Raw genomic sequence first — 14083 nt, forward strand, 5'->3', positions numbered from 1 at the left:
CATCAGTTCTTTTATTATAAGCTCTTTAATTGATAATCCTTATACAGCATAATAATTGTGCTCACCAAAAAATATTTTACGTGTCTTGTTGATGTCATTCTTACTTCTTTACACAAAGGACCCCCGAGCGTATAACTCTGTACGGAGGCCACGGGTGGTGGGCGAGTGGGTGGGCCGTGAGGAGAATGATTCCGACCCCCTGGCTGCTGAAATGCTTCAACCCCCTGTCCCTAGAGCGAAGACTGAGGGCTGGACAAGCAAAGACAACAGCCCTGTTGGAAGGTGATTCTTATGTGCATTTTTTTAAAATTTGTTTAACTGTGTCTTGACACAATTTTACTTCCTCTTTAAAGATGAGGGCTGTCATTTCTGCACCACTAGTGGTGGTACAGAACAGAATTTAAAAAATGCTGGCTGTTTTCAAACAGGTTTTTTTTTTCTCCAAACATTCCCCCATCTGGCATTGGTCAGAATAACAGGTAGTCCTGCCATAGACTAACACCACTTGTTGAGCTAATGTTCCTGTGTAGGGCTGGATGGGATACTCAAACAAACGTTTTTGGGGAAAGTCAACCTCGGAATAGCTTACATCTAGTTGTCTATCCACATTAAGCTGGGATTGGATGGTGTATTTTAACACTGAACAAAATAAAGTGTACAGTAAATATCAGAAGCATCAAACCTTTGTTTGTTCTTGAAGATCAGTTTGGATCATTGCAGCACATCTGAGAGTTTATTTACATATAGAATCCGAAAAGTGCTCCAATACAATGTGTTTTGAGTTATACATTTAGAATGCACTTGCTTTCTGAATAGTACAGCTTAGATCAGGGGTGCCCAACTTTTTTTGAACCAAGATCTACTTTTAAATGTATCAATCTGACAAGATCTACCAGCCCAAACAGAAAGCCACAGTTACTACTCATAGTGTATCTACATATTTAATATGCACAAAACAAAAAGAAAAGTAGGCCTAATCCAGATATAATAAAACATATTTCTAGTTCTAGTTAGAAAAGTAACAATAAAGTTATTTCTCTACCTTAGTGGGACCTCTGGCACTGGGAGGACACAGCAGGTTTCTCATAGTCAGGACTGTAGGAGCTGGTCGCAAGCCTTAAGAAGGCCACAAGTTGGTCATCGGTCATTGTAGATCTGTACTTTGACTTGATGATTTTCATGTGAGAGAAAGTACACTCACACCAATAGGTTGATCCGAAAAGTGCTGTCAAGTTGAAAGCACATCTTCTGAGGTTGTGATACTTTTGTTCAGGCAGTAAGTTCCAGAACTCTCCATTTATGCCAGGTGTTGCCCTGGATTTGATCTCAATGTCATTTTGCAGTGTGAGAATCTCATTCTCAACAGTAGAGCTATCCAAGTGGAACATTGATACGATTTTGGAGGCAATACAATCCACATCAATACTTGGGCCAAATGGAAAACACAGATAGCTGGCAACAGGCTCGATGGATGAAAAGTCTGAAAAGTGCCTCTTAAATTCGATCAAGATGCTCCGAACTTGCTCTTCATTACGTGCACTGTCAAGCTGCACAAAGTCTTTGCCCTGACTCTGAAGTTCTGCCTGCATGTGAGGAAAGTTCTGCAGGTCATTGTGTTGCAGCCTACATGACAGCAGTTGTAGCTTGCTTTTAAATGTGTTCACTGAACGGATCATGAAGATGCAATAGTTGCAGCCTTACACTGTGTTTGGCCTGGTAAAAATCCCCTTCAATTCCCAGACTTTCAGGTGCATAGATCTGATTTAGCTGGGAAATCTGCATCATAGCTTGAAATGCTGCTCCAAATTGCCCTTCTTTGGTAAGGCCATGCTTGCATTGCAAATAAGACAGATGGACTTCGAATTTGAATGAACCAAAAAATAATCCTCCTCCCAGTCTGAATGAAAATTATATGTTTGCGTTTTTTGGCTTCTACCATAGTTGCGTTTCACTTTGCTGAAGTCGAAGCCAAACCATAGCAACAAACCATACCCAGCATGCACAGCTAAAACCCTGGTGGAATTTGGATTAGCGTACAACATACTACTCTTGCTATTTCTGCCATATATTTGTATTAAATAGTATGTTAGTATGCAACTCTGAATTTAGCTCCTGATTTCGTTGCTGTCTATTTTAAATATTTGAGGTCTGAGACATGTGGGAATGGTGAAGAGAAAGAGAGGGTAAACCAGAGTGCTGTTTACTCTTTTGATCGACTGGGAAGCCGTCTGGTCGACTGGTCGATCGCGATTGACTGGTTGGGCACACTTGGCTTAGATGTTTGTCAGATCAGAGAACACTGTAACCTCTGAGAACATAAAAATCCCAGAGAGATGTTCTTAGAATGTGTACACACAGCTGTATCTTTAAGAAAAAGCAATTGCGGCTCCTTGACCCCTTACATACATTACCACAGTGATTTTAATTGGCTGGTGTTTGAGTGGAGGGCAGAGGCTGGCCGCTGAGAATGCAGCTAATTAGAAATGATCAGATATTAAATAATACATCATATTCAGGGCCCAGCTGATAGAAGAGACTTCATTCCATTAAAATATTCTCTCACTTGATTACAGTAAATTATGGAGCCTTGGGTCGATACCGCAGGCATCCCCAGTGCAAATAGCTGAACAGGAGTTGCCTGAGGCTTTCATTACAGAGAGAGAAGGCAATGGCTTCTGCTGTGATCTCTAGCCATAATCCTTATCAATGTGATGGAATCATTATAGGAGCATACATTCTCCTCTAGCATTGTGCTCCTGCTATAGATAACATTTGCCGTTATCGATAGAGTATTTCATTTGAATGTATAGCAGTTCTGTTGTATTGATGGTAGATTATTGTGTAAATCAAAAAAATTGTTTGAGCATCCTGACCAGCCTGACACAACAACATTGGCACAACCAATGGCATACATTTGGGGCAGGATTATCTGCTTGACAGTCCAGTGACATTTTTTTCAACTTGGTTTGGTGATTGTAGTGGTGAAGAAATTTCACAGTTAAGTTTTAAAAACTTTTTTACATTTCTCTGCATTGATTTTTACAGAATATATTTGGGTGTAGAGAATGCTGCATTTGGTATTGACTTCTATCTGCTTAAAGGTGCACTTTTTGTTTGTTTGTTCATTGTGCTGGGCGAAATGGAAGTTGTCCTTGGCTTATACTGATACCTTTTGGTATGAATGTACCGTCATGCAAAAGCAAAATATTTGCAAATATCCTATAGACATTATTTAAAAGGTCCCCACACAAATCTAGGGATCAGGATGTCACAGAGACTTGGGGATGGTCTCTTTTGACTTGGGCCATAAGCAACCATCAACAGTAGCAACTATTTAGTTATGCACAAGCAACACTCAAACAACCCTGAAATTGCATAAAAAGTATTTTTACATTTTTGTGGGGAATCCAAAGGAATTTTCACCATAAAAGATAAAGATTAATTATTCACTGTTTTAACTCATAAAAGGGTCAAAACTGTTTCTAGAACATGTTGTTGTATGTTGTAATGAGGAAAATAAATATTGTAATGAGGAGAGTAATTAAGCACCTGTAAAAGGTCTGTCAAGTTCAAACTGCTATGTCATTCAAGGCTTGAGTCTCTGCGTTCTGACAAATCTTCCCTATGACCCTGTTCACTTGCTGAAACCAGTAGCGGTTCTAGCTTGTATGGCGCCCATGCCTCAATCCGCCCCTGGCTGAAACACAGCATGGCTGTTTTCAACATCTGTTCTGTAATTTCATCGAGAAAGAAACAGGCAGCTGTTCTGTATAATGACCACTGCTTTCCCTCTTCTGGAACAAAAGAGCTTTTCCCCCCTTATAACCTCAATGGTAGAATGGTGAGGCTCTCCTTAGCTGTCATTCTTCGAGTGCTGCAGACAGACAGCGGAGGGCATCTAGGTGAGTGCAGAGAGAGAGCTGCTGGGAAATTAGGTGGAGGCAGAGGTGGATTCTGGGAAGGGTTATTGTGACTGATTGTGGGGATGATAAAGCCGAAGTGTGGTACTCCAGTCCCATTCCCTTTACCCACAGGCAACATATCATAAAGCATAAGCCCCCTTCTCTCTCTCTTGTTCTCTCCTCGCCTCCTCCCTTTCCATTTTCATCTTACTTCTATGCTCTACATCTCTTTTCCTTATATTCATAAACATCTCCATCATCCCACTCTTACTGCAGGGATCTAGAGGAAGACATTCAGGGGTCTTAAATATTTTTATGGGATGTACAGTATACTCAGCTTAGACAGTTTAACAGTTTTGTGGTCCTTACTATACCTATTCGGGTTTTGATATTAAAAGAATAATTCACCCAAAAATGAAAATTCTGGCATTATTTTCTCACCCCCATGTCATTCCAAACGCATATTGTTTTATCTTTCTTATGGAACATGAAAGGAGAAATATTTGAAGAAAATATAGATCGTTCTTGCCATGTTAATGACAGTTCATAGTGAGAATGGCTGTCAAGCTCCAAAAAAGACAAAATAACCACAAAATGCACCATAAAATGCACCACAAAAGTAGTCCTTACAACACGTGTGCTATATTCCAAGTCTTCTGAAGTCATATGATAGCTTTGTGCAAGAAACAGACTGAAATTAATGCAACAAACCAAAGCTTGCATCTTGCTCAAATTCATGTTCAGATTTTGAAAATGGCATGTGACATTTGGTTGCTATTCCCACAAGAACAATGCAACTTTGGTATCAGTGAAGTAGACACATTATTTTTCAGATGCAAGCTTCGGAGGAGGTGAAGATTTTGAGTGACTATAGCTCACAAGTTGTATAGGTACTTTTTATTAATATACAAATATATAGAGTCCAAATGTTCACAGTCTTTGAGGAAATCATACAATGAATGGTTTACTTATAGTTATCTTTGCATTAAGATGAGATAGGAGAAAGTATTTTAACATCAAAAAAGCTATGCACTTCAGTTTTAAGAATTTTTGGAAAACATTTTACTATTCAAATGCCATCTGGTATTATAACATAAAGATTTCCAAATTCTCATTCGCACTGCAAACAGATTTAAGGTTTTTGTAAATGGCCAAAAATGCAACATGTGTCACCCTATTTATATTGACCTATTTGCAACATTTTGTTTTGTTACTTTTTACAGTAGGTCAACATCCGTCCTCCATTCCTCTTGGAGGGCTTTCAAATTTACACCAAATTAACTGCTGGTGGGTCTTGTGATCTGTTCAATTTCAGGCTATTTACATCATGGTTGTTCCATATTACTTCATTCTCAGCTTCAGTTTTGTGGTCTCATTTTTCTTTTTTTGAATCATTCTGAAATCATTTAGATACACTCTGTTCTGCCTGGAGGATGCTGCAGAAAGTTTCTTATCCCGCAGGAATGAGACAGAAGTTCTTAAACTTTAGTTCTGTAGTTAAGCTTCATGTTGCTATACCAACCCATGTAAGGGCTAAAGACATTTGTCTGAAGTAATACTGTTTCACTTTCATTTTATTTTAGAAGCATCATCAGATTTATTGTGTTAAAGAAAAAGATAAATTCCTAATCTTGTGTATTCAGACTAAATGGTCCGAATTCACAGCTTATCTTGCCAAGAACCAGCCACCAGCCACCAGCCAGGTGACTGACATGTAATGTGACCAAACACAGTTTTTTTTTTTACAAAAACAAATGGTGTAAATGTGTATTGACTCTGTGGATCAGAATTTCTGTCAGGCTACAGTATGTATTTCACAGACAACAAAAAAAAAAAAAGCTAAATATAAAGTTGTGCTTGTGGACATCTAGTTAAATTGCAAATAAGTGCCTCAAACAAAACATAAAATTGTGATGCCACTAGCGTGGCAAACTTGGCAAACAATTTATCAGGCCAGTCCCTTGTAAACGCAACTTTAGCTGTGTCACGTATCGAAGGCTGTGACTAGGCAGGATGCGTCCTATGTGGGCAGTGGAAAACCGAGCATCCTCAACTTTGAATGAGATCCATTTATCAAGTCGGCCTTCGTAGGACAAATGGAAACAGAAAGTCTCATGGTATCTGTGACAGCACGCATCGCTCAAGGGAGTATCTAAGGTCAATTTTAGGAGAATTATAATAACGATGTAAAGAGAAAAGAAGATTTTGCAGCTGTACATTTATTTTATAACACTATTTTAAATGATAAATTATTATAATTTAAATATGATATATTTCACTCCCATTTACTTAGGTACTTCAACTTGGGAATCAACATTACATGCATTTGATTATTGTACTTCCCGGTAAATCAGCATGCTTTTTTAGAGAAAGTATGTACGTTTTCATTAAAGCAAAGAATTGCTGAGTGCCAATGAAGGAAACACCTTTTACATCCTCCGAATTCCTTTAAAAGATGGTCACATTTAAAGACTGCATTCAGTGTCCTACTAGCTTTTCTGAAAGTAGACAGCCTCTGTGACATATGGGGTCGACAAATGCAACCTCCAGAGCACACAGACTTCAAAACAATAAAGCCTTTGTTTCCAGGCAGACTGGGTTTCCTTACTCCTGGAAGTTGTGTAAAGTTAGTCAGTCAGATTGGAGCTTGCCAGACCTAGAAAGTGCTTTCCAGTTTTGTGTTTAATATGCATAACACAGTCAGTAAATGGACTGCGGGTGTTTTTTGGGCAAACCATCTGAGCTAAGGCTGACACTGTTTTAACTCTGGTCAACTGTTATCTGAGAGACAAGCATGCGTGACAGGAGCAGAAATGGGCAAATTGAATCTTTCCATTTATGAGCTTGTTCTCAAATAATTACTTGTGTCAGACCTGCTTCACTGCACTCTGTTTACTAGATTCCTCTCTACTGGAACAACAACAAAATGACAGGACAAATCAGGTCACTAATCCCACCTCTTTGTAAATAAGACACTCTGTGTAGCTGTAAGTCATTACAGCAACATTTGTAGTTATCTGAAACATTGCCAGGGCCCCGTAGATGTTTTTCAGACTGAGACATTGTTTGCTGAATGCTGTTGACTAAATAATTTCATCATTCTTTTTTCCTCTTCCAAGCAGGAAACAAATAGTATAATGCCATAGAGGTTTTATGGTGTGATTGATTCATACAGGTCTCTGCCCATAGAAGGAATAGTAGCATATGTTTTTTTGTTTTGTTTGCTGGCCTGTACTTTTACTGTGCTATTCTGTTAGTATTATTTGGCTAAAGTATTCTCAAGTGATATCAAATTTCACAAGCATTTCATTAGCACAGCTATAGATTAAAGCTCAAATGCCATCATTTATTTACAAATGATTTAAAAGTAAAAGTCAAAAGTGCCTTAGTTTCTGTTTTCGTTTCTCAAATGTACTGTGCCAATACAAATAAAAGTGCTGTGGTGGTACCAAAAGCTTATTCCATTGTTTTTATATGCACTCTCAGTCAAAAGTTGGAACACACTTACTTACTCATTCGTTTTATCTCCATTTTAGAATAATTAAAATGCATTAAATGCAGGTATAATGCATTTCATATATTCCTTCAAAACAAGTGTCTCAGCACAGCTGACACTGTACACTACAGGAGAGGTTGAAATTCCACACAGTCACCTAGTTAGGTAAAAATACAGGGTGAAAAAGGCTAAATGTTCTTTAGTAGAGGGATGTGCATTTTTAGCATATCCATTAGCATGCATAATGTTCAGCTCAGAATATTACAGCAGATCTGCCCTGGACTGAACCTTTTGAATATTTGCAAATATTATTATTCCAATGATATAATCTAATTAAACCCCTGAAGACTATTTTTTAACGCTATTAACCTATGGAACATTTTGCCAATATGAAAGTGTGAATTGACTGAAGCATATGTTCATAACTTCAGTTCAACCAGTTTGCTCAAAATTGAATAATTGATCTGGAATATTTGGTCTAGGAAGGGATTATAACCCCCATTTCCAGGCTACTGTCCATGTGTGAATGACTGATTCCTAATATAGATAATAATAAAAAAAGCCTCATATATATATATATATATATATATATATATACACAGTAAATCAACCGTTCAGGGTTATAATCTTGCATTTAAGATTTTGGATCGGAAATGTTACCAAGTCATTAACTGGTATCATATATGCATACTGCATTGGATCTGTTCACATTTTGTCTCTACATATTCCAAAGCCTGGAAGATTGTGGCTATTTAGTCTGTCTCAGATCAATTTGAGAAATCTTTGACAAAGCAACCTTGTGATTTAAGCTGATTTTAGGTAAATTACTTTTTTCTTTTATTGTTTAGGTTAGAATATATGTAGAGGGACTTCATGACTTCTAAATAACTTAAACAGCATGGCATATAAAAAAGACCTGGTGGATCTTGATGTTTAGTGTAGAGAAGGAGAAAGTTGTATAAAAAGCATATTGAATGATATCAAACTATCTTGGAAATGCTGTGTTTCAGCTTACGATTAAAGGACAAACCTGGCCAGTTCATATATGTTTATTCTGCCAGCGAAAATAGTCCCAATTGCAGCAAAAGCAAAGAGCAACACATAGGCTGACAGCCTGTCTGGAATGCAGAAAAGTAGTGAGGAAATCAGTGAAAAGCCTAGTGAAGCACCCGTGGAATGCAGCTTGTCCAATCAAATTAGAGGATTGGTACTAACTGCTGTCTAGTTGTCATAAAGCTCCATTCTTATATATCCGCTAGAGCCTCTCCCCTTTCTTTCTGTCTGTCAGCAGCTTGAAAATGGAGACTACGTGTAAAGGCCTAAAACAGCAGCAACAGAACCATAAGAAACTTCTGGCAGCTATGTTGTCTCAGGACTCGTTTGACTCAATGCCGGACTCCGGCCCTTCCGTCACTGAGGATGAGATAGAGGAGGAAGATGATGCCATGGAGCTGCTGGGTAATGAGAGCACACACACAATTCTCATACTCACTGTTTCTTTCAAGGACATAATCTGAAGCAATCGTTTTCTCATGCATTCCCCAGCACAACGACATGTTTGTGGCTTAAATCACCACTGATTTTAAGCCTCATTTGCATTCAGAATTATGTTCTGAATGTATTTTGACTGCTTAAACAATGAAAATAAAGGTTCATTGCGACAATGAAAATGAAAGTTAAATGGAATAAATTACAAGCGTTTAGAACGTGCAGACAAAACACTCCGACAAACTTCATGTTTGATAGCGCTTAGTGGAAGATGCCGTATATCTGGGAGCCAAAACATTTCAGACAGTTCTGGGAGGTAATAGTAGCCAATCATTTTGTTGACAGGCTTTAGCTCCAGCATTTCAGAATAACTAAAACAACATTTGAAATGATATGCAATGATATTGATGATATTCTCTGATCTAAATTTTTATTCACATGGCTTGATGAGGCAGAGCAACATGACATTTTCAATGCACATCAATATTCCTGTATAAATTCTGAAGGAATATATTCAGTTAATGTGTTTCCATCTTAGTTTCTGTGCATGTCTTCTTACCGAATAAAATAATTATCCATCTCAAGCAAAAGGTATCCGTTTTTTTTATGCGCAATTTGAAACCATATGCACATCTTGGTATTTCCATCCAGTACATCCCATAATTTGCCGAACATATGTGGATGGAAATCCAGCTAATGTGGTATATTAAAATTCTGTAGAAAACTGGAACAGAACAGAAAAGTTCTGGGCCAAGATAACACTGAACTGACTAACTTACTTCTAACTGACAGCCCTAATACTACACAATTTATCGTTTAACGGAATATTCTGGGATCTATACAAGTTAAGCTCAATCGACAGCATTTGTGGCATAATTTTGATTACCACAAAAATTTATTGTCATTTTAGGGATTAGTGTTTGCAATATTATGTCATCATAGCAACACATTTTTTAAGTTGGATAGAACTTTACACAGAAAAGGTTAGCAAGTGATTTTATCACACTAAAATCATGTAAACATGGATATTGTTTACAACTTGTGGCTATAATTTTGAAACTGTGTGTATTTTAACAGATTGCCTCATTCACTTGCAGTGCCTTACTGGAACCCAGATTTTTCTTTTTTTTTTTAAGAAAAGGAGGGACAGTTCAAAATTATTTTGTGGCAATTAACATTGAGCTTAACTTCAATTGAACCTGGAATATTCTCTTAAATTAAGGATGATCAGATACTATTAACAGCTTTGAATCAAACACAGAACACAGCCATGCTGCTCAAAATACTGCATGAACAAACATGACCCTGGTTTCTATTGTAATACTTTTAACAGATTGTTGCATGAATCACTGTCATGTATCCTTGCTGCTCCAATGATTACACAAACATGACATCCTAAGTCTCCATTTCTGTGTCGGTGCCAGACCACCCTACAGGTACCAGAGCTTTGTAGCCATTTAGCTCTGTGGTATCAGCAGGTTGGCATCTGCATGGGTGTTTGATGCAAACCAGTACCACCCACGCAAGACACAACCTGTGCTCGCATGTGGCAAATCTATCATTTTTAAATTTGAAAAAGAGTTGCTACTAAAATGTGGGATAGTTTGAATGGTAAATCAAATAACAAAAAGGAGACAGTTTAAAGAGGGTGCCGAGAGTCAACACTTAAAGTTTTTTGTATAAAGTGACAGAAACAACCTAAAATTTAAGTTCAAGTGTCAGCGTTTATTTCCAAAAGCACCTTTTGATCCAGTAAAGGTTGTGTTCTTTCTGTACCTGTGTCTAAGGGCAAATATTTTGGCTTCTTTACTGCCACAGAGCACAAAGAACTGTCTAAGATTCTATGAGGATCTGATTTTAGTTTGTTTCTTTTTGTGAGATGCAGCGTGCCCTTGGTTGTGTCTGTTAGCAGTGGCCTGGTGAGCTGAACAGCTGCACTGAGGTTTTCTCCTGCACAGGATGCTGAGAGATAATTAGATTTTCTGAGCTCTGGGGCAACAGTACAGAGGGTGTGCAGAGATGGTAAATTGTGAGGGGATTACTGTAGTGGTATTTCAACAATCTTTCTCTTTTCTCTATCAGTCATGCAATATTTTCTTTGTATATTGGAGATTGCTTATTAAAATGTGCATTAAATGTACAATATCCGCACCTCCATCCTTCTTTAAACAAGAGAGCATGTTGTAGAACTGTACTGAACTCTCTAAACTTTACTCTCTCTAAACTTTGTACTTGCCTTCATTGAAAATCTTCTCCTGTATGCTGGCTATGTATGAAGCCCATCAGTAAAAATGTACAACCTGTTAGGCCAAGAGTAGCTGTCTTTCCCTCATTTATTCTCTGGTCCATCATTATTTCCTAGCTAGAAGAAAACATACTCATCAAAGTGTAGAGCACTCCCAGAGTACAGTATCAGGGTTCCCACACATCCTGGAAAACCTGATCTATCCATTAGCATCCCTGTTCATTTCTATGACTATGTCAGCTAACGTAGTGTTCCCTGAAACCTAGCGAAATGGAGGCTGCCATCTTTGCTCATGGGCACTCAGTTCCAGAATCGGGTGTCACTGACTGATCACTCATAAATGGGAATATATTGGGAAAAATATAAATACATTTCACACTTTTAAGAGTTCTTAAAAAACAATCCGTCACCGGATGACTATGTGCTATAATGTAAAGAAATAATTTACATTTAAATGGTTCTTTGAATTTTTGTTTTATTTCATTATAAAACACGGCTAATTTTGAATGGCTGTCAATGCGAATTATGCTTTTTACCATCGGGTGGTGTAGTTCCAGCATCTGCCAGCAGGTGCTAACAGGGACCTGCTAACCAGCCAATTCCTGACCGCCTGAGTCAAATACACAAGTTAGTATCGTTTTGTCACTGACGGCTATGAGGTGCCCCTAGGGACATTATTCAGAATTACCATGCACATACATGTACTTTTCCTCTCACATACACATATGAAACCAAATTCATTCACATACTATAGTGAAATGCTCACACACATACAAGTGAAATGCTTTTACAAACACAACTGAAACGCTCTCATACATACAACTGAAAATATTACGCTCACACACACAACTGAAATGCTCACACACACACAACTGAAATGCTCACACACACACAACTGAAACGCTCTCACACACTCAACTGAAATGCTCTCACACACACAACTGAAATGCTCTCACACACGCAACTGAAACGCTCTCACACACGCTAACTGAAATGCTCACACACACACAACTGAAACGCTCTCACACACACAACTGAAATGCTCTCACACACGCTAACTGAAACGCTCTCACACACGCATAGCTGAAGCGCTCTCACACGCGCAGCTGAAATGCTCTCACACGCGCAAGCTGAAAGCGCTCTCACACGCGCAGCTGAAATGCATTTCACACTGCGCAGCTGAGAGCCGCTCTCACACTACGCAATGTGTAATGCATTTCAGCATGCGCAACTGAAATGCATTTCAGCATGCGCATGCTGAAATGCATTTCACATACTGAATGCATGCTGAGAGCATTTCAGTTGTATGTGTGAGAGCATTTCAGCTGATGCATGTGTGAGCATTTCAGTTGTGTGTGTGAGCGTAATATTTTCAGTTGTATGTATGAGAGCGTTTCAGTTGTGTTTGTAAAAGCATTTCACTTGTATGTGTGTGAGAGCATTTCACTATAGTATGTGAATGAATTTGGTTTCATATGTGTATGTGAGAGGAAAAGTACATGTATGTGCATGGTAATTCTGAATAATGTCCCTAGGGGCACCTCATAGACGGCGGCTGCTCATTGTGTAGCAACGTCAACGGTTAAGAACGCTTACACCCTAGTGATTGATAACAACAGCGGCCAATCGCATGCTTGGCAGTCACGGTCCAACCGAGGCAGATCGCTTGATTGGCTACAGCAGCGTACGCACAGCGAGAAGCGGCACGTGTGAAACTTCTCATTCATAAACAAACTTGTAGAGACAAACTGAATGAGAAGGGCATGATAGTCTACCTTGTTCATCACAGAGAGAAAAGGGCAGAAGAGCTATTAATGCATAAAAGTGACTGATGTTAACACTTTTAAGGGCTTTCACGTGACTCGCGTCAGCACTGAATACGCATTCTAAGAAGTGACGCTTCAGGCAACCTCGGCTCCAACTTCAACACCAAAATGTTTTTCACGTAAGTTTTTTGCCAAGAAATATTTGAAAACTGTCCAAATTTATGAAGAGATATTGATTGTCTCATAATTAATTTAATTATTACCTTATCGTTTCCAATTATCCAGAGACCCCTGTCATTGTACTACAGTAATTACATTAACCAAAACAAAAACGATTGCCATTTTTCTCTCTTCCAAATACATGTTTTCAATGTTTGTCATGCACACCTCCCGCTTGCGTGGCAATCTCGTAAATTCGCCCCCTCCGTGACGCTTTCTGCTATGCTTGTCACGTGGAGGGCAAAGTGACGCTTGCGTTCAACGGAGCGCTGATGCAACGACTGAACTCTTGAAATGCGCATTGTATAGTATAGTGCAGCTCGTCATTGCAACTTCATTATATTTGTGCGTAACTTTAAAAACATTTGTAATTTAGCTCGCTGGAAACATTTTAAAAAATATTTTCTTAAATGTGCTGAATTTAGTTCAGCACATAATTGCATTTTATTTTTTGTAGTCGTTTTGTGCAGAACGATATTTATTTTACACAATCGCTGCTTCGTTCATCAGATGCGCATTTTAATATTTAGTTTTCAATATTTACTCTGTGGGTCGAGATTAAAGCTTCCAGGATCAGTGAAGACAGCTGATGCCCTGTGTATGTTCCTGCTAATGACAACAAGCATTAATTGAATATAATGAGGTTCAAGTATTATTGTGGAGTGCAAATAAGCTGCACTTTAGGGACATTCACCAATCAAAGGGAGATCTGCTCTTTATTCCCAAAAGTGATAACTGTAACAGCAATGCTACACAACATGTGCGGTACTACACAACGCGTGGTGCGGACGAGGGCGCCCTTATGTGTCAGAGAGGAAGAGGTGCCAATATACTGTACGGAAGATTTTCATTCACTGCTGCAAGTTATTGACTTTTTTCCTTCTCTCTCTGATTGTATTTTTTATTTTTTTTTACAGTTCTCCGCAACAAACATGCAACTACTTTGTTGTTACCAACTGCACAAATA

At 38.5% G+C, this 14083-nt stretch overlaps 1 protein-coding gene across 3 annotated transcripts in view; it reads left to right on the plus strand.

Annotated features, from left to right (window-relative positions):
- The window catches only part of LOC127635210 (uncharacterized protein C8orf34 homolog), a 104831-nt gene that overhangs the window by 28217 nt on the left and 62531 nt on the right, over positions 1 to 14083 (plus strand). For 2 of the 3 annotated variants that reach the window (XM_052115084.1, XM_052115085.1), the window contains exons 6-7: positions 119 to 282; positions 8687 to 8856. In XM_052115084.1, coding sequence (XP_051971044.1) covers positions 119 to 282; positions 8687 to 8856 — 334 coding nt within the window. The remainder of the gene's footprint in view (positions 1 to 118; positions 283 to 8686; positions 8857 to 14083) is intronic. The other variant, XM_052115086.1, reaches the window with a different exon arrangement.

This window comes from Xyrauchen texanus, chromosome 42 (assembly GCF_025860055.1).
Source record: "Xyrauchen texanus isolate HMW12.3.18 chromosome 42, RBS_HiC_50CHRs, whole genome shotgun sequence".
NCBI classification, from domain to species: domain Eukaryota; kingdom Metazoa; phylum Chordata; class Actinopteri; order Cypriniformes; family Catostomidae; genus Xyrauchen; species Xyrauchen texanus.